General features: G+C 49.0%; 2 protein-coding genes and 1 long non-coding RNA gene across 4 annotated transcripts in view; 2 read left to right on the top strand and 1 right to left on the bottom strand.

Moving 5' to 3' along the window:
• Positions 1 to 403: 403 nt before the first annotated feature.
• On the bottom strand, positions 404 to 4,458 carry SOX8 (SRY-box transcription factor 8). The gene is made up of 3 exons (XM_071760735.1): positions 3,863 to 4,458; positions 2,263 to 2,501; positions 404 to 1,380 (listed from the first exon to the last, which is right to left on the bottom strand). The coding sequence occupies exons 1-3, from the start codon at positions 4,303 to 4,305 to the stop codon at positions 647 to 649; spliced, it is 1,416 nt and encodes a 471-aa protein (XP_071616836.1). The 5' UTR covers positions 4,306 to 4,458; the 3' UTR covers positions 404 to 646.
• A 605-nt stretch (positions 4,459 to 5,063) lies between these two features.
• Positions 5,064 to 10,081, top strand: LOC139804114 (uncharacterized). 2 transcript variants are annotated; one of them, XR_011729275.1, is made up of 4 exons: positions 5,064 to 5,246; positions 5,509 to 5,626; positions 6,762 to 8,106; positions 10,031 to 10,081. It is a non-coding gene; the product is annotated as an uncharacterized lncRNA (long non-coding RNA). The 2 variants fall into 2 exon arrangements; XR_011729274.1 differs by lacking the exon at positions 10,031 to 10,081 and having other exon boundaries at positions 6,762 to 8,468.
• Positions 10,082 to 12,302: 2,221 nt separating this feature from the next.
• LMF1 (lipase maturation factor 1) overlaps positions 12,303 to 20,293 on the top strand; it is a 192,373-nt gene continuing 184,382 nt past the window's right edge. Inside the window, exon 1 of the mRNA XM_071760568.1 lies at positions 12,303 to 12,510. Coding sequence (XP_071616669.1) covers positions 12,318 to 12,510 — 193 coding nt within the window. The 5' untranslated portion in view covers positions 12,303 to 12,317. The remainder of the gene's footprint in view (positions 12,511 to 20,293) is intronic.

Raw genomic sequence — 20,293 nt, 5'->3', positions numbered from 1 at the left:
AAATAACAAACACTTCAGACATTTAATTGGTTGGTCCCACCAGACTTGTTTGTTCCCACGAGATTGTTCCATGGAATCACTGGGTTTTCGGGTTTCAGCCGCGTTGGTCCGAGTGAGTTCTTGCCCTCAAGGTTGGTCCGTTCCTCACATTGCAATAGACCCTTAATGTCTCAAACAGCTTTTTGTTTTTTTCTTCCAACACCCCCCCTCCCCCATTTCCACCTCCCTGCTCCACTTTTGCACTTCTCAAACTTCCGTGTCGAGTAAATTCAGTTCAGTCCTCACAGAGGAGTCGAATGGGTTTTGTCCTTCATTTATTCAAAAAGGAATCACCGGTCCTTTTTTTTTTTTTTTTTTTTCCATTCTTATTTTTTCTCCTTTTTTTTTTTTTTGTTTTAAATTCTTTTAAATTTTTTTTTTCCTTTTTTTTTTTGTTCTTTTTTTTTTTAATGGGATTAATTAAAGAAAAATAGAGCTCTGTCCTGTAGGAGAGTTTTGAAGCGAGGGGACACCCAGTCAAGTCGCGAGAGTTCCCAGTGGCTCAGGAGGCACTTCGGAAACGATGGCGGCGCTCCCCGCTCTTCGTCTTCTTCATTCCTTCATTAGTGCATACGTCGGGGAAGCCCTCGGGGGCTCCAACCATCCTTTAAGGCCTTGTCAGGGTTGTGTAGACCGGCTGCTCCCAGTTGGCGGTGGGGCTGTGGGCCGGCGGGATGGACAAGCCGTTGAGGATGGGCGTCGCGTAGGGCCGGCGGGAAGAGTGGAAATAGGGATATTGGTAAATGCTGGAAGGGTAACCGGGGTAAGGGTTGTAGTAGTTGGAGCTCTGGAGGTCCGTGTAGTCACATTGGGAGCTGGAGAAGGAGGCGGCGGCCGTGGCGGTGGAGGCGGTGGTGGCGCAGGCCTGGGCGCTGTAGGAGCCGTAGTCGGAGTGCGCGGGGGAGCCGTGGGACTGATCGCTGTAGTGGCTGGGGCTCAGCTGCTCCGTTTTGATGTGCGGCCTTTGCTGGGCCGAATCGGCGGACGAAGGCGAGGCCGAGGCCGGGTTTTTGTGAGTCCAGACCTGGTTGGTGCCGCCGGCGCCCGCGGCCGAGTGGGAGTAGGAGGCGCCGTAGGAAGCGGCGGCGTTGGGCCCGTGGTCGGCCGGCATGGCGGCGTGGCCGTTGAGAGGCAGGTACTGGTCGAACTCGTGGACGTCGAAGGTCTCCATGTTGTTGATGACCTCGCTGCTCAGCTCCGAGATGTCCACGTTGCTGAAGTCGATGTTCTGGCGGCCGCTCTCCACGAGGCGGCGGCCCTCGTGCTTCAGCTCCTGCTTGCTGCTGTGGTGGAGGTCGGTTTTGGGGGTGGTGGGGGGGGTGGGTGGCCCGTGGGTCTGGCCTAGGGACAAAAGGGACAAGTAAAGGTTTAGCAAGAGCAGCCATCGAACACACAGCTCCTTCGAGGGTGATTAAACCCGGATCTTTCTCCCTCCTCTAATTGCGGGAGGGGAAGAGGGGTTTAAATCTACAACCCCACGTTGGAGGTGGCTGAAATCCCTTTGTGGGGACACCGGGGACCGCGTCCTCAGCTGGGGTAAACCACTACACGGGTGTTGGTTCACTGCAGGGAGGAGAAGCCGGGGAGCACACTGTGACCATTAAGGTCACTCTGGGACACGGCAGGACACCACGAACACCCCCTCACCTGGGGAACAGAACCAGGGGCTGGGTTCAGAAGGAGCCGCTTAGCCTCTTGGTGGGCAGCCTGAAGCCCACCGGGCTCTCCTGGAGGCTCGAGGAGCCATCCTGGATCCCCAGCCAGGCTGGGAGAGAGCACAGACGTGTCTGAAGCTGCAGGACATTCGCAATCCTCCTGGAATCTGTCAACACTCGCCCCGTGCCAATTTGCAGCGGCGAGGAGAAGCGGGGAGCTTCGGGAGGAAGCCGTGTCGCCAGGACCCGCTCCCCCAGGAGCCCTTCCCATGGTGAGAGGGTTATTAACCCTTATTAGCTCGCAATTAATTTTCCCCTCTCCTGGGCCAGCTAGTAAACCAGGTTCCCTGTGCTTTGGAGATTTCCTATGGAGATTTCCTATCAGCTCTCCAAGAAAACCATGGTTGCCTTCATGATTTAGGTGCAAAACCACAGCTCTTGGGATACCAACTCCTGCTTTTGGATGCTCCCACTCCCATGGACACATTGAGCCCACACCCACCAGAGGGTTCTTATCCCAAACCCAAGCTCCTAGGATCTACAGGTACTTTTTTTGAGGGGCCTTTACCTGTGTGATCGCCGTGATGGTGGGACTCAGCCATGCCACCCAGCCCGCTGTCTGCTTTGTAGATCTGTGTCCCTGCGTGGTGGCTGAGCTCAGCTCCAGAGTCGGAGTCACTTTGCCCAGCTTTAACACTTTTCCTCCTCCGTGGCTGGTATTTATAATCCGGGTGATCCTTTTTGTGCTGGACCCTGAGCCGCTCAGCTTCTTCCACAAAGGGACGTTTCTCATTTTCGCTTAACAAGCTGGATTTCACATTTATAGATTTATTTTTTTTTTTAATATGGAAGGAAAAAAAAAATATCCAAAATTAGTATCTTTTCCTTAGGAGTTTTCAGCTTATTGTCAGACTCACAGCCCCACTCCCCATACGCTGATTTGAGCAACCAGAAAGTAGTAACAAAATTAATTCGCCATGGCAAAAAAAAAAACCAAAACCAAAGTCATGCTGCAAAAATGTACTAAAACACTAATTCCAGAGGCACAGAAGACACCAACAACTAAAAATTAGTGACAACCGAACTAAACAAACCCCCCACACCCTGTCTTAAATACCTTCCTCAAATATTATTCCTATATTTGCCCTACAAATGCCACCCCCTTGCCTCAGCAAACAGGGCTGCCCAATTTCAGCTTTGTTTGGTGCTTACAAAGAAACCACGAAGGCAACAGGCTTGGAATTATTTCTTTCTAAACTCTTCCCTCCACCACCACCCCCCTGAACCTCTCTGCAAACTCTTGGAGAGTCTCAAACCGCAGCGGGAGCATCGCTGGCCCGAGATGCAGGTTTGGTGCAACCAGACACAACCAAATTTTAACCACGCGAGAAAACGTGTCTCGTGGCAGAGCCTTGGAAAGCCGAGAGTACTCAGATGCTGCCCAGCGAAAAAAAAAAAAAAAAAAAAAGTTTGCATCGGTGGGCAGCACTGAGCAGGAAAGCACGCAGATAAGAAGGGAAACTGGAAAGTGGATTAAAATGACTGCTAAAAATCGGCTTGGTCCGTCTTACAGCTTGTTAAGCAGCAAGTAAGCAAGCCCGGGGAAAAGCAGAAAAAACTTTTAGAAGTAAACAGGCTGGAAAAGAAACAGTTTTTTTAAGAAAAGCTCAGACATGGGAAAGCCCGGTCGGGAGAGGAAAGGGCCCGGGCTGCACATCTCGGTGATGGAGAAGGGAAAATCCACGGGTGCCACAGCGCGGGGCTGGAGCCGTGGGCAGTGGGTACCCGTGCCCCTGCGTGGAAACTTTTGGGAGCAGGGACGGGAGTGTCCTTTTGCAGCGAGCCCACACGCTCCGGGGGATTTCTGCCCTTCAGTTTGAAACTGAGGAATCCCCGCGCTTCAAGAATCCCCCCGCGGGCTCAGCCAGGCAAAAAAATCAAAATTTAACGGAAAGGGGAAGCTGAGGGGGGCGGAGGGCGAAAGATATTTTTGAAAAGCGATGGAAGAGGGGAGAACCCAGCCGTGCACCCCGAGGCCGAGACCCGTCGCCTCTCCGGGCATCCCACGGGGGGTCCCGTCCGTGCAGCGCGGGAGGGGCGCGGTGCCCCGCGGAAAGAGATGCGCGAAGCGGTACCCCACGGAGAGGGATGCGCGTCCCGGGACTCACCGCCAGAGTTTGCCCAGGGTCTTGCTGAGTTCGGCGTTGTGAAGATGAGGGTATTGGTCGGCCAGTTTCCTGCGGGCAGCCTGCGCCCACACCATGAAGGCGTTCATGGGCCGCTTGACGTGAGGCTTGGCTTTCAGCGATCCGTTGCCCCGGACGGGCATGGGCACCAAGCTCCAGTCGTAGCCCTTCAGCACCTGCGAGACGGCATCGCGGATGCAGGCGGGGAACCGCTCGTCCACCTCGGCCGCGTCCACCTTAGCGCCCAGCGGAGCGGTACCGGGAGGGCGCGGAGCAGGGGCGGGGGCGCAGCCCAGACCCTCGGAACCGGCGGGGGAAAGAGGCGAATCGGAGTCCGAGTCCACGTGGGACATGGAGCTGGTGGTGCCCGCGGGGCTGCACGGAGCCTCCAGGGCTTTGTCGTGCTCCTCGGTCATGTTGAGCATTGGTGGTGGTGGTGGTCGTGGGTGGGTGGAGGGGAAAAGGGTGAAGGGAGGGAGCCGCTCCGAGGGCAAGGATGTGCCCGGGCGGAGCGGCAGGGACCGTGCAGCCCTCCGCGGGACACCCGAAAAAAAAAAAAAAAAAAAAAAAAAAGAAGAAGAAAAGAAAAAAAAAAATATTTAAAAACAAGACAAAAACCAAAACAAGCAGACAAAAAAACAAAACAAAAAAAAAAAAAAAAAAAAAAAAAAAAACCAACAAAAAAACGGTACAAATAAGCAAAAATCAGCTGAAAAAATAGAAATCAAGCAAAACCAGTCCTGCTGCCGTGTTGTCCCGTCCCGGCGCCCCCTCCGCGCCTGCCGCTGCGCTCCACGTCCAGTGCGAAACGCGGCCCCTGGCAACAAGTGACTTTAAGGGGAGGGAAAGAGGCCCCGCCCCCGGAGCCGCTTCCCATTGGCTGCCCGGGATGCATTATTTGCAAAGGAGGAGGAGCCGCGCTCCTGCCCTTCCTCCGCCGGGCCCCGCTGCCGCTACCGCGGGGTCCCGCAGCCCCGGGGGTGGTTGGACACGGCCCGGGCTCTCTGTTGGGGGGATGCGTGGAGTTCGCCTCCCTCTTTTTATCGCTGTAAATTGTCCTGGGGCTTCACTGCACCGCGGTGCTGCCGGGGATGTGGTTTATATCCCCCGGTGTGCGGCGGGGATTCTCCTCTGGGGAGGGGGGACGGGGGGAAGCGATGGCGGGGGGCTGCGGAGCTCGGTGCCGGGTACCGGGGCTGCGGGGTTCAGTTGCGGGTTGCTGAGCACTTTGCAAGCCCCGCGGAACGGGACCGCTGTGGTGTGGAAGTGGGATCGGTGGCAGCGGGATGAGGCGGCAGCAGCAGCCCCTTCCTGGGACTCCGGTCCGGCGGGGCGCACCGGGCGGTTGGTGCCCTCCGGATAGCAGGTTACTTTTTTAATTCTTTTTTTAATTTATTTTTATTCTGCGGATGGAATTTCGGGGGAACTCAGTATGTGACAGAACCACCCGTGGCTCCCGGTTGCAAGCGGGGCAGGAGCTGCCCGTGTGTCCCCGCAGCCGCCGTGCGCATCCCGAGCGCATCTTTTCTCCAACAGGGAGAGGAAAGTGGGAAATTCCTGAAAACAACCTAAACGAGCCTCTCCGCCTCCCTTCTCTCCGTCTTCCCTCTCCTCTCCCCCACCTCCAGGCTCGGTCCCGCAACACCGGGGACGCTCCGTGGTCGGGCAGAGCTGGGGCTGCCCTGGCCGCCTCCCGCCCGACACCGGCGGCTTTGCAGAGACCAGAGGAGGATGCGGTACCTCGGGGTGAGCTTTTGGGTCTGGAGAGGGGGTGTTGTGGTTGAGTTTGGCTGTAAAATCTCCCTCGTCAGCTCCGGGTGCGGGGCTGCGAGCCTCGGGCCCTTCTGTAAAAAAAAAAAAAAGAAAAAAAAGAAAGAAAAAAAGAAAAAGAAAAAACCAAAAAACAAAACACAACCCAACCAAAAAACAAAACCCAAAACCAAACAAACTAAAAAAACCCCAAACCCACCACAACTCTTTTTTAAAAGCTCTCCCTGCTCCGTTCAGAGCGCTGCCCCTCTCCAAGCGAGCCCGAGTTTTGAAGCATTTATTTGGAGCATTTGATTCTAATTATCCGAGGAATCCAGCCTTCTAATTGCGACTGGAAAAAAAAAAAAGCAACTCCCCAAATTCCACTTTTAGCCTCTGCTCCCCCTTCTCAGCCCTGCTACCCCTTGGAAAAAAAAAAAAAAAAAAAAAAGAGTAAAATACAAAATTTACAGGGGAAAAAAGTAGAATTTTTGCGAGTGCTTCAAGCGTGGCAGCATTTTAAAAGTAACAGGAACGTGGGAGGTTTGAGTGCATTTTGTTTAATTATTGCAATCTATAACACTGAAATTAAGTGCACACGTTGAATTTAAATGTGCCTGAATGGGTGTGAAAATGAGTGTCTTCCAGTGCAAAACAGGACTGGTTTTTATTTTACAGTCCTTTTATTTCCTTCTTAGTAATTTTTCAAGATTTAAGCTTTCACTTTGCCGAGTCACCAAGTGAGTTGCCTTTAGGCAAGGGTTTTTTTTAAATCTAATTTTACAAAGTGTTTCTCCAAATATTGTCTTTAAGGCTCAAGGTGCACCATAAAAGTTAAACTTGCAAGCGAGGGTGAATTGAACTTATTTTCCGAGGCACAATCCAAAGTTTAATGAGACTGTGGAAGAGTTTCCCTTTCCCTGGGCTCCTCCCCGGTGGCTTTGTGCTGCTCCTGGACTCTTCACAAAACTGTTTTTGTGGCATATCATTAACACACATTTCTCTAATTACTGTCTCACAGGTCTTTATTAAGTTGACCCCACTGAAATCCTGCGAGTCGGGGAAAATTGTGTTGTAAAGATGGCTGAGTCAGAGAAATTATCCCCATTTTTAGGCCATCTTTTCCAAGCAGGATACCTTCCTGGGAAGATTTCAACCTTATTCTGTGACCGAGGCTGGAAAGGGATCTGTGGGACACTCAGCACTTTGGAACAGGAGGTAGGAATAGAAACAAGAGCTCTTATTTTCTGATCCCTGCCTTCAACTACCCATCAAATTCCTTCAGAAGAAGGCCCCAAGGACAGCAGGCATTAGAGACATTGGTTTTCTTCCCCCCCCCCTCCTGCAAGCTGCTGCTTTTCAGGGCTCCCTAGCTCTGCCTGAGGCAGGGAATTGCATTTCCCAACCCACACACTTGAATTCCTCTTTGTCCAATGCAGGTAGAAGGAGGAGGACAACTTGTAATTACTTCCCCTTCCTCCAGAGATGGGCATGAGGAAGAGGTAATGCTTGGAACCCGGGGTCCTGCTTGGTGTCTGTTTTGGTGACTTTGCACAAAGCATTTCATGTCTCTGAGTGTCAGTTCTCAGCTGAACTGGAGAGGGGAGCAGTGCTGCCCAGGCTCCCCCAGACTGATCTGAGCTGGGCTGCAGGAAGCTGATATGAAACTCCAGCAGCTCCAGTTTCCTGAGAAGCTGATTCATCCATGAAATGGGATGAGGTTATACTGGGACAACCAGTTGGTTCTAGGGTCATCATTACTTTTACAGGGTCGTTTATTCAAATTTTGTGTGAGTGAGTACCAAGTGCTGTTTGCACAGGGATGGGCAAATGATGGAGCCCAGGGCAGGTCTCTCAGTAATCCCACAATCACCTAGACCTGGCCAAAGACTTTTGTCTTTACCCAGCCAGCTGCAGGGTGACCCTGATGTTCAGATTTCCAGGAAAAGGGTGCAGCTCTGGAAGGTAAGAACTGAGATTTCCATTGCCCAGTGGAGCCTTAAAAAATGGACCCAAGCTGGGCATGTACAGAGAGGGTTTGGTAGTACAGAGGTCCAGCAGCTGCCTGGCAATAATCCTTCTTTTCTTTGAAGTCTGACACAGTCTCTAGTAAAGTTCCTGGTCACTGCTGGGGATTAGACACTGTAGAGGAGTTCTGTTCTATGTGCTTGGCTCCATCACTTTGCCATTTGTCACCTGGGAACCCTCAAAATCCCTATGGGATGGAGGTGACTTGATGTCCCATCCCAGTTCTTCTCTGCTGTGCCTGCTTGTCATGGAGAAATAACTGTGTGTGTGTTGCCTTCAGAACAACCTTATTGGTGACAAGGAGGAGAAATGTCACCTTCAGGAGAAGAAAGGGGAGGCACTTTCAGAGCACGGAGGGCACCTGGGAACCCCTGCACATGAGAGGAGATGTTCTGCATCAGGCACATGTCCTGCTCCCTGCCCTGGCTGGGTGGAGGCCCAGCCCAGAGGTGGGCTTTTTATCCCTTAATCTGATCAAGTGGTGAAGTTATCATTTTTCAAAAAAAAAAAAAAAAAATTGGCTACCTTTGAACTGCCAGCAGTTTTTACATGGGAATTTCAAAGAGCAAATAGAAAGAGGCTTAGAGGGGGAGAAAAAACAACCCCTGATCAGATAAGAAGAACCTACACGTCGTGTTAAAGTAAGCTCTGACATCTGCAGGATTAATGCTCAGAGGATACAGCCCTTTGGTGGCAGCTCAAAGATTGCTGTGAAATAATGCTCAGGCCTGGCCAGGAAAGCTCCTGATATCTGGAAAAAACCCAAACCAAACAAAAAAACAGCAAACAGCAACAACAACAACAACAAAAAAAAAAATAAACAAACCAACAAAACCTGAATAACCAGTGGTAACTTTCAACTCATTTCAGCTAACAAATCAGCAGCAGAGCTGAAAAGCTTTGCTTTCAGGATGAACTTTAGTGATGGGTCCAATCCTCTGTGTGCTTGGGAAGGCTCCATCACACAACCAGTGTCTGCTCACCCAACTTTCACTCTGAATTTATGTTGCTCAGCTGCTTGCAGATTAGTTTAGGTCTGAAATTTGTCTTCTGTTCAGATGAAATGAGCTTTGCTGCTCTGAACGATTCAGGAATAAAAGGGACAGAATCATTTTGCAAATTTTAAATAACTCTTTGGGTATTTCCACTTGGCATTTCCCCAGCTCCCACCACCGTGCCTTAGCTGTGCACTTGAAATCCTTCTTTTCACCTGTCCAGAAGGAGTGGGAAATACCTGTGTGCTGTCATAAAAGTCACTCTGTGCTCCCTTCAAGCTTTTAATGCACAGCCTCATCCAAAGCCTGTGTTTCTGTGGATTATGAAGATCTGGGGACTTCCCATCACTGTGAGCAGATGCAAACGTGCACCCCTTGCACAGCTGCTGCAGCCTGCTGAGAACAGGGGGGAAGGAGAGAGGTTTAAATATTAGTTTAATATTAATTTTTACAGTGATAATGAAGTGCTCAGCCTCTGGCATCCCTTCTTTTTCTGGACAGGAGTAGTTTGGCAGCTATGTGACAAACTGTGGAGGACCATGTGTCCCCTAGCAGCTCAGTTCCAACCCAGGAGCCCCTGTTACCTGGTGTTGATCCAAGAAACTCTGCACACCTGCACTGGGCAGGACTCCACTGACCTCTCTCCAGCTTGAAATGCAGGAGATGAGGAGTGTATGGGGTTCCTGAGCCTTTTTCTAGGCTTCAGCATGGCAGCAGGTATCAGAGGAAAAGGATGTTCAGTTCTAGAAAGCTTTGACTTCAGTGTGAGCCAAAGGCAGTGAAGGCTCCATGAAAATCTTTACATTTGGCCTGCTGGGGAATTTCTGCTAAATAACATAAATCTTACTAAAAATTAAATTTACTTTTTAATGTTGCAGGGTTGTGGGGTTTGTGGGTTTTTTTGGTTTTTTGTTTTTTTTTTTTTTTTTAGTATTCAAGAGCGTAAAAAAAAATTAACCAGGGGTTTGCTCTGAGTTTTTATCTTGAAGCTGCACATTGTGGTGCTGGCAGCTTAAGACCTGAAGAGGAGAGTAATCACACCTCACAGGGATGGACACCTCTTTTAGTCTCAGAAAACATGGACACACAGAAACCAAAACCAGGTGGAAAGGGAAAGATATTCCAGTGTGTTATTTCTGGTCAAATATTCGAAGATCCCAGCAACAAACCCAAATTTGCTGTTGTGGATGAATAACACACAGGTGAGAGTCTGGCACGAGATCTTTTCCTTCCTCCTGCCCTTTGCAGGCTGGGCAGCATCTTTTCAAAATGATGGAGAAATACAACTCTGTTAATGATGATTCCTGTGATTATTAATTATTTGTCCTATGGTAACACTGAGGAATCCTTCTTCTAAATCAGCACCGCTTCATTACAGATGCTGTACAAATACAGGAGAAAAAAAAAAAAAAAAAAAAGAAAAAAAAAAAAAAGAAAAAGGTAATTCTTCCTCTGAAAATCCTTTTCAGCCTTAATCTTGCTAACCTTGGAATGAAAGATCAGATTTCCACGGGGAAGGATGAAGGATTTTAATGGAAAAAAATATTACCTCAGGAAAAATTCTAACTGGCAGAAGGAAGCTCCCAAATTCTTTGCAAGATTCCCCACCTCCCTTTGAGCAAATGCAGCTGACTGCTCCGTGGGTTTGTGTATAACTGCATTATCCATAACTGAATGTATGTTTTCTTTAGAGCCGTCCCCAAATGTTAATGCTGCTTTACAAACCAGTGCTTTCTGCACACATTCACTTGCTCTGTTTTCTTTAAACCCAATTCCTGGCAGCCAGAGGGGCGAAAGCCTAGACCTGAATGAACACAGAGTAATTTAGGGTGCCAGGGACAGCAGGGTTGAGGTGCTGGTGGGGACAGCTGCTGGGTGCTGTGACAGTAAATGCTTGTTTCTCTGGCACTTTTGCAGCTGTTTGGAACACAGCAAAATAGGGTGGGGAGGGGGGGACGTGGCAGCGAGTGGTTTGTTGAATGAAGATCAGCATCAATGATGCCTCAGCCCCTGCCTGACATTTATGAATCACTTTCCCTTTGAGACTTCCAGGGGCTCAGAGCCTCCCTCTTCAATATCTTGCTCGCTTTACGTGCTCAATTTTTCACATTGTTTTTCTTTTTTTTTTTTTTTTTTTTTTTTTTTTGATGCTTGCCTTTCAAAAAGGGGGGAACGCGAGGGAAAGGCGTGACCTGAAAATCAAATCAAAGCTGATGGTAAATAGGTAAGAGAGGGGAAAAGCCCACCCCAGATGATGCTCTGCACAAAGCCATGTGCCAGCAGGAAATCAGAAGAGGAAGCAGATCACTTGATGTCCTAATGTACCATTTTATCACACGTTTTCCTCTAGAGCATGATCCAAAGCCAAAGGAAAGGCTTTCGTCGACTTTTATCATGGTTGGATCCATCCCTTAGAATGAAAACATTTTTTTGTGCCATTTAATAGACTTAAAACCTCACAACTCGTGTCATTATAAGGTGCTAGTGACACACAATGTCCCCAAAACCGGGGTTGGCTGAGTTTGGTGTTCACCCCCATCCCACCCTGCACGTCTGGCAGGTCTCAGAGGGTTCTGCACTGAAAACCATCCCAGTTCCCTGTTCCCTTCCCAACTCCAATCTATTTATTTCTTTATTTATGTGCTACATCTTTAGCCTAAACCCTCCGCTTTTCCTCAGTAATTTCCTCAATTATCCAGTTTGTTTTACAGACATTTCCATTTAATGTGGAATTTGCCATAAAACTTTCATAAAGACCCCACAAAGGAAACCATTAGCTTACATCTATTTAAATTTATCAGCCAAACCTCCTGGCTAATCCAAAGGGAGAACGAACCTGCAGTAGACCAGAGGCATTTAACAAACAGCTTATTTTTCTTTCCCTATACAATGCACCATTATGTAGGGTTTTTTGTTGGGTTTTTTTTCCTTTTTTTTTCTTTTTTTTTCCCCCCCTAAGAAGAACAATGAAAGCAGCAGTGATGGGAAACTGGAAAAAACAAAAGAGGCATTTAGAAGGGACCGGTTTAGAGGCTGAAAAGCATTGAATAATGTTACACCTGATAACAGATACTTTCTCAGAGACCATCGCAGGGTTTAGAGCTCGGCGGCTTTCGCTTCACCGGGGGACGCGGGACCCGTCCCAGCGCATCGCTGGCTGCGCGGCTGCTTTATCGGAGCGATTTAGCTAAAAAAAAAACCCCAATAGTTATGAACTCAACACGGAGTCAGCTGCTTGATGGCTGTGACCATCCGTGGTAGGGAATCACAGCGGCTTCGGAAGCTGAAAATATTGAAACCCCGAGGAATTTCACTCAAAACTTGACCTGGGGGATGGAGCCCCGGCACAGAGGGGCTGAGCTGAGGGGGCTGCGGACAGACGGCCCCGACCTCCTCGGGTAGGAGGGGGATGAAGGGTTTCGGTCCCGGTTTTGTGTTGCTTTTGGTTTTTGGTTGGTTTTTTTTGCACTTTGCTCTTTCTCGCCGCTTTTCCAAGGGGCGCGCAAACTCCGTTTTCCCACAGATCCCTCCAGCGCTCCCCTTCCCCACCACCAAAACACCAACTCAAGCCTCACCGTCCTCTCCCACCCTCCAAACCCGACCCGAACCCGAACCCGGCCCGGTGGGGGGGGGTGGTTGATGGGCGGGCCGGGCCGGCCCCACGCATGCTCGCTGCGGGTTCCGATATGGCGGCGCCCAGCGCGGGGTTAAGGCAGCGGCGGGCGGGGGGCGGGAGCTGCCCCGCAACCCCGGAGCGTCCCGATGCGGGGCCGGTGGGCAGCGGGGTGGGACCCCTGCTCCCGGGCACCTTCTGGCTGACCCGCATCGTGCTGCTGCGATCCATAGCGCTGCTTTACTGTGAGTTCCCGGGCGCTGCCCCGCACCCCTTACCTCCCTCCCTCCCTCCGGGATGGAGCCCCGGGATGCTGGGTTCGGAACACTGTGATGTCCCGGGGTTGTTCCATCCCTCCCGGCTTTCCCCGCTGTAAAAACTCCCCTCGGGTGGGACCCCCACCGTGGGTAAGGGGTGAGCCCCACGTGGTGGGTGCCCCCCCTGCCCTGGGGGGTCTGTGCTGGTGTTTTGGGGTTTGGTCCCAGCGTGGTGGGAGAAAGGGCCGTGGCTGGTTATGGAGGTGAATTTCATGGCAGTTTGGGTGAATTTCACTTGGTTTCAAGTCCTGCGTTGCTGGGGGGCCAGGGATGGCTGGGAGGGTGGTGGGTGAAGTTGGGGCTCCCGTGTGGGTGGAGCTGGAAGGAGAATTTGCTCGTCCCATGAAGCTTGTACCTATCAGCAGAGATGGAGTCCTTTTTCTTCAAGATAGTTCAGACATAACTCTGTAAGGGAGAAACTTGTGCACAGAAGCAGGTCTTCAGCATCTTACAGAGAACAGAGAAATGTGGCATGCCTGGGTGCCAACACTTCCAGCTGGGACCTAGAATTGCCTCGACTTTAAAATAGTTTAATGGTAAAACTTTATTTTTTTTTGGCAAGGAACACCAAGAGCCGTGCTTGGAGCCCACTAGTGTTCCACTTAAAAAATATTCCCATTGAAACCGAAGCTGACATGTAACACACTACCTTACAAATTCTAAACTTGCCCCAGATTTGTCCACAAAATCGTTAGGATTTGTAGGCTGCCAGCCTGCTTAGATTATTTTGCATCAAAACCATGCAGGAGCTGTAGTTTTGTATGGTTTTGACACGTGCTCTGTTTCTAGTTTGGTTTCAGGCGGTGGTGAAACGTGGGGTTATGACTCTTTCCATCAAAATGAAAGTGATTCTGCTATTCCCCCGTGTGGAAATCCAGGCTGCTGAGTTTCCCCTCTCTGGGCTTGCAGTTTCCATATGCAAAATCCAACTGCTGCTTTCTACTCATGGATTTGGGGTCCTAAATGTGCCCCAGCTGGGGGGAAAAGCTGCCCTGTGGGGTGGTGATGTGGCTGGTGGGAAAGGGGGTCAAGCAAGGGGGATCTGGTGAGCAGGATGGGATTTGGGATAAGAGGAGCAGGAAGAGGTGAGGGGTGAATGTCCCATTCAGGGTGAGCCAGGGCAGGGAGAAGGAGAGGGAGGGCTTGTAAGGCAGAGGGTGAAGGTGAGATGGAAGGCTGGGAGAGAGGAAGGATGGGAAAAAGGGAGAAGAACTGGATTTGGTGCGGGAGCATCAGGGAGTGGCAGAAGAAGAGGCCCTGAAGGGGAGAGGTAACCTCAGGGGAAGGGATTTGTGTAGGAGAGGTGGAAGGAACAGGGTGGGAGAGTGGCTTTGCCCTTTGTAATGAAGGAGGTGCAAGAGAGGAAAAGTTCATCTGCTCATTATGCAACTCGAGCTTGATTGAAATCTGGTGATTTGGGGCATTTGTTTGGGTTGATTAACAGCCAAAAAACCTGGGCCAGGTTTGAGCCAAGTCAATTTCTGAGTGGGGTTGTTATTGCAGGGGAGATGCTGTGCAGCTGGAGCACTCCTGGGGTGGGAACTGCTCGGAGTGTCTGGGCTGGAGAGACTGTGAACAGGCAGATTCCTCTGTCACAGGCTGCAAAACCATGACAGGGCTGTCAGGGTGGGATGCTCCTGAGGGAAGGTGGGTTGCCTTTTCATCTCTTCTGAGAGCCTGGGTTTAGAAACAGCAGAAAACAATTCAAAGCCTCTGCGCCAAGCTGCTCTTCCAAGCTCTTTTCTGAAGATGGAACCATTTACTATGAAAGATAATTTTTTTTTTTTTTTCCCCAGACATGGTGGTTCCACAGTTCCACACAGTCTTGGGCTTGCAGAGGAAATGGTTGATGCCCCTGGGACAGTCTGACATTCCTCAGTAGTGGGATGGTTTTCCCCCTATCTGCCATTTCACCCATTTAAACATAACCCCTTCATTCCTACAGTGTTAAGCAACAAATCCTTTGGGGTGGGACCTTGTGTTAAATAAAGTATCAGGGAAGTGGTGACCCCCTGATGATTGCAGCTTCTGCTCATCAGTGCAGCTGGATCTCCTCCTGCGGAAGGAGGAGGGGGAGGACAAGGCAGGTGTGAAGTGTCCTTCTGAGTCCCCTCCCATCTCCCCCACCCCTTTTGGTTATAACAACTCTCTCTATATTTTATTTTTTATATATATATATATATATATTTTTAAGGGGGTTTCCAGAAGCAGCCAGAGCTTGGGAAGTCCCTAGCAAAGCAGCTGTTGTGTGAGAGGCAAGCTAGAGATGGGAAGGTGGGAAAGGATCTGATGATTCCTGGAGGTCAGGAGTGACCAGAACCACCTGTTCCTTGCAGGAATGGGAGAACAGATCCAAGCTGGAAGTGCTCAGGGAGGTTTCCTCTTAGCAGCAGGGCTGTGCCAGTGGGGTCCTCCCAGCTGAGCACTCAGGCAAATGAAACACCTGGCTGGGCAATTCTGGTTTTAGTAGTAGCTAACCCTGTGCACTTGTAAATTAGGTGAGACTTAAATTCTTGTAACTGACAGGCTGTGGATTTTCAAATCCAGGACCTCTTTTTCCACTTCGCCAAATGTGGGCAGACCAAGTGCTAAAAGCCTTTTGGAGGAGGAGAGTGGGAAGTAAAACAGAATCCAGCTTTGGACACTTGAGGAAAAGAACAACCATGGAGGTCTTATCCTGGGCTCTTCTGCCCAGACCCCTTTTTGTTTCTGTAGAAGCATCTTTGCATAGTACTGGAGTGCCACAGGGATTTATCTCCTAGATTTCTGCCACTGCAGCCTGTTCCTAAGTGTTTAATTGCAATCCCTAATGGAATAATTCATGAGAGAGGGAGGCTTGGAGAAATGCTGGTTTGGCATTTGAAGGTTTTCTGCCCTGGTCTGGCACTGTGTGTTTTTCTTTGGGGCAGGATTGACATTTTGTAAATGTATAAAGTCTTTGAGGTCTTATTGGGAGTTCTGCTCCAGGTAAATAGCTGGTCCCAAATCTCTTGATGGCAAATGTGCATTATTTGCTCCCTTCACCCCCCTTCTAAATCATTGCTAAGTGCCCCTTTTTGCATGATTGCCATCATCAGATTCCAGATGTGGAAGTTTAAGTAATTAGATACCACCCTTCCCAATTTCAGTCAGGCTCTCTAGAGTGCTTTGAAATAAAAGCTATTATTTAAATCCAGTTTATCTTCTCCTTATGTATTGTTTAACAGGAGTATTTTCTTTCCTCAGAGCTAGAGCCACGGGATGTTCAGGCTATTTCTTCCTGATCCTGAAATCTAAAGCCTTCTCAGGGGTTTTCTGTAGGTTCCTGGCTCTCCCCAGTGTCCTTCCTCCTCTCTGACTCTGCTTTTCCTTGTCTCTTCTCCTCTGTTACATTAAAAGGCTCCCAGTAGCTTTCAGCTTGCCCTAACATCCAGGCAGGATTTTAGTACATCTTCTGATGCTTTTTCTCCCCTCAAAGGTTTTATTTCAGCCCCGTGCTTGTTAGTAGGTCTACAACAAGTGCAATATGTGTCCTCTTAGTGAGCTGCATGACCCCTGTGTAACTCTGCACGAAGGAGCTGTGTAAGTGAGGTGGGATTGTGTCTGGTCCTGAGCAAAGCATTTGCACTGAGGGGAAGATAAATCCCTAGCAAGCAGAGACAGGTGAAGGGAGATGCTAACTGAGAAGGAGAAAATCTGTCTCTCAGTTTGCTGCTTGCCCAGAGCTGGGCTGGAGCAGAGGAATCTTCTCAGGGCATCCTCCAGCTGGGGTGGTTTGTGAGGAAGCTTTTTAGCAGTGCCCCAAACCCAGCCTTTGCTGTTTGCTCTCACTTAATTTCTAACACAGAAGTGATGGGGAGAGCAGCACTTCAGCAACCACCCCAAAAGTCTTCAACTTTACTGGGAATGGTAAGAAAAAAAAAAAAAAAGAAAAAGCAAAGTGCTAAGAACAAACTTCTTTGTTGTGTGTTTATTTGTAGGGTTCCAGGAGGCAAAGGGTGCTTTGGTTTCACTCTGCCTCTTTGCTCAGTGCTGTGGAGTTGCTGCTTCTGTGTTACAAATCTTTGCTGGGGAATTTATCAGTTGCAAACTCGCTTGATTCATTTCTCTGATGATAATGAAAAGCCTGTGAATATTCTCCTCTTTTTTCTTTTCAGTAGCACAACCTCAGCTTGTCAGCATCCAGCATAGGGCCTGTTTTGAGTGCCTTTTTTGGGTCAGAGGTGCACTTGATGTATGGCTCCACACAGATATTTTTGTGTGTGTGCAAAATGTAGTTTTGGTTTTCATGCAAAGCTCTTGGTTCATTTCTTCTTGTGGTTTGGGCTTGAAGCAAATGTTAAGACTTCTCCTAATGGGGGAGAGAGAAAGCCATATGACCGGAAAGTTTGGGATTTCACATCTTTAAATCTTTACAGAGCATGAAGAATGGGATTCCCTCATTCTCCTAGCTGAGCCTGGACTGGGGGAAAGGAACTGAGGTGCCAGGGCAGTATGGATGGACCAAATAATTTTAGAGGGGGGAGGACTTGTGTGTTTCATGCTTGGGTTGTGTTTATTGGTAGCACGTGGGTTGGAAGAAGGAACGTGTTCAGGTTGGGAAGAAAGGAGGCTGGGAGGGGAAGGAGAAGGTGGAAGGGGGGGGAATTAATGGAAAAGTACAGTAAGGCACCAGCTGAGGTGAGAATAAGTAGTGAAGGTCTATTAGCAGTTGCTGCCAATTTACATGAATTACTTATGTAAAGATCAGCTGGCAGGAGGTAGAGGAGTGTGCTCCCATGTGAGCTGTCAAAGGCTCTGTCTCCCTCCTGAGTGGGAGGGAGCTTGGGAGTCGCTGAGATTTTTCACTCTGCAAAGGAGCAAATAGTCTGAAGTTGAGCAGCAAAGTGCTTCAGGTGGAACAGAGGAGACTGACATGGGCTGAAGGGACCCAAACCCTGGATGCATTGCTGAAAAGTCCAGGCTGTGAGCAGCCACAGGGGTGATGTGCACGGGGATGGGGTTTTGAGTCTGGGTTGGATACTTGGAAGTGTGCTGGGAGTCTGCAGGAAATGTCCCTGGATGAGGAACCCAGCTGAGGCAGCTTTTCCTCAGTGGGATGTGGAGTCTTGCAGCTTGGTTTATGACTTTTTGTCAGGCTCCCTTTTGTCAGCCCCTTCCCTCTTTGCTGCCAGAGGTCAGAACATCCCTGGGCTACCATGAGCCTTGGAGAGGCTGAGGGGGATGCAGTGCCAAGGGCTCCATCCATGCCTTGAATCCCATGGGATGGCTGAACCCATACCAGCCAGTGCTCAAGGGGAAGATAGAGAGGGGAAAATCCCCAAATGCAAGGCCAAAGGGAGAGAAGTTTTAGAATAGGCTTTAAGGAAGAAGAAAAGCAAGGGCTTTGGGGCCATAAAGGATTCACCCCCCCAGCACTCCCCTCACTGAGCCAAGATGAAAGGGAAGGTTCCTGGAGAAGGGAAGGCTCTGTGTTAAATGCAATTTAAAGACAAACTTTCTCCAGAGGAGTGGAGGCAGTGGAAGTGATGACAAGCTGATAAATAACTTCCCTTCTTTTCCCATGGATATGGCCATCTCCTGTGCTGCTGAAATCCTCTGTAGAATTTATATTCCTTTTGCTGGTTGCATGGGGCTGGGAGCTGCTGCCTGCAGGGTGAAACCTCTTGAAGGTTTTGTTGGTGCCTGGGAGAGGGGGTCTGGACAATGTGGTGGGGAGGTTTGAGCATCTTTTCAAGATGTGCTCCAAAAGGTGCTGGAGAGGAGTGGAGAAGGGAGCAGGGTATGAGCCAGGAGCTCAGCTTGGGGTTTGGGGTCCAGGTCCCAGCTGCACATCTGGGAGATGCTGCCAGCTGTGCTCTGATGGACCCAAACCCAGGTGGAAAACCCAGTGGTTTAGGGTTAGGCTGCTCTTGATGGGGCTGAGGGGTGAAGTGATGAGAAATGAGCTCTGTGCAGCACCAGGGGCTTGGGAGAAGTCAGGGTTCTGGGAGAAAAGCACTTTTGGAGCCCAAACTGGGCAAGCTTTAGATGTGCAGTTCCTGCCAGGCTATAATGCAGTATTTCATACATCCAATGTGTACTTTTCTGCAATTGCTGGAGTTTGCTTTTCCTAATTTACCCTTTCCTTGTTTATCTTGCATACTGCACAGGGGGCTAATTTAGATTTCTTTTTTTTTTTCTTTAAGAAAAAAAAAAAATCTAGACTTGCTTTGCAGTTATGGGCTGGGGCAATAATTTCTGTAGCATTTAGGGGTGAATTTGATTAGCACTTTTGGAAAACTGCAGCAAATTGCAGTGATAATTGGGGAAATCAAGCCGTGGAGTTTTAAGGCAGAGTTATCTTTTTTCTTTTTTAAACAAAAAGTGAAGGTATGAAGCTGTCTGAGGCTCAGAAGCACTGTATTTCTGCTTGTTTCATGTATCAGGATTTCTGATTATACTGTTTGGCCAAACACTGGTAGAAAAATAGAAATAGTCTAAAATATAAATCACTTCATGTGCAGCCCAGAGCTGGTTCTTTGGAGCTACACTTGTGTTTTTTCTCCTGTCCCTGCCTCTCCATAATTGAGTGAAATATTCTGCACATCTTTTATTAGTTTGTAAAACCCTTCCCTGGGTATAAAAGAGATGGAAAGAGATGCAGCCAATTAAATCCCCAACTTTATTGTGTTAGCAGTGTCATTTGAGATCTGGTGAGCTCCATGGGGACCCTCTTGGTGACCTCCTGGCCACATGGGATTGTGAGTTTTAGGGTTTTTTTTTCATATGAGAACTAAATAGACAGCGGTGCAAAGAGATGGAGTAAGTCTTAAGTGGATTAAGTGAAGCCCACTGGAGACCTTTGTGTGTGTCTGCAGGGAATGGGACATTTATTTTTATTCCCTGGGGCTGCAGACATTTGCTTGCTGGTCAGACATCAAAGAGAGAGGAATCTGGGCCTGAACTTGGGATATTTTTTTGACATAGACTTTCCAGCAGTGAGAGACACCAGCCAGATGAACACCCGGATTTTTGTTTGCAGAATGACAGGATTCAGATAAGAAAGGAATCAGATTTGATCATTAACTGGGGGTGGAACAGATCAGCCTTTGGTATTGCTGCATGTGATGTGGCTGGGGTTGGGATAATGTTGGAGAGAGGGGTAAGTTAGCTGCTGGGAGCAAAATGTATGGAGCTTGATCAGGAAATGTCACCATTCATCTTTTTTTTTTCTTGAGAAATGGAGATTACTGCAGTTCCAAACTGCAAATTGGTAACTGGAGGAGATTCCTAAAATATGAGATAATCCCTCGAAGCTGACCAACTTTCTCTGTAGAACATCAAATTCTAGGGCTGTGATCTGTAATTAAATTGCTTATGTGCTGTATAAAAAAAGCATCTGGCTGGTCTAAGATTGTCCAGTGCAAGAGCCTAAACACTATAAATGGGAGAGATGTAGTGACATGGAAAAAAGTAGCAATTTAGAAGACAGGAAAGTATTAAGACTTTGTATTTCCAACCTACCAGGATGTGAAGGATCCAGGTCAAGCTGTAGCATAACTCCTGCATTCTGCAGTGTATAACCATCAGGCTGCCAAAAAAATGAAGGTGTCTTTTGGACACCTCTTGAATGGTGTGAATGAGCCTAAGCTGGCTTATTAACAAGAATATTTTGAAATAAGAGGTGTTTTCAGTATAAGGAAATGCTCCAATGCTTGATAGGTGCCCAGAGGGTGTGATGAATAAATGG

The sequence above is a fragment of the Heliangelus exortis genome, chromosome 17 (assembly GCF_036169615.1).
Source record: "Heliangelus exortis chromosome 17, bHelExo1.hap1, whole genome shotgun sequence".
NCBI classification, from domain to species: Eukaryota; Metazoa; Chordata; class Aves; order Apodiformes; family Trochilidae; genus Heliangelus; species Heliangelus exortis.
The sequence above is the reverse complement of the archived record's forward strand: the minus strand, read 5'-3'. Positions and strand labels throughout refer to the sequence as shown.

Excerpts from the sequence above, each read along its gene's own strand:
- SOX8 (XM_071760735.1), bottom strand. The coding sequence starts at position 4,305 with ATGCTCAACATGACCGAGGAGCACGACAAAGCCCTGGAGGCTCCGTGC. Across the intron at positions 2,502-3,862 it reads ACCCTGGGCAAACTCTGGCG|CTTGTTAAGCGAAAATGAGA; the intron begins GTGAGTCCCGGG and ends TGTGAAATCCAG. Across the intron at positions 1,381-2,262 it reads CCATCACGGCGATCACACAG|GCCAGACCCACGGGCCACCC; the intron begins GTAAAGGCCCCT and ends TTTTGTCCCTAG.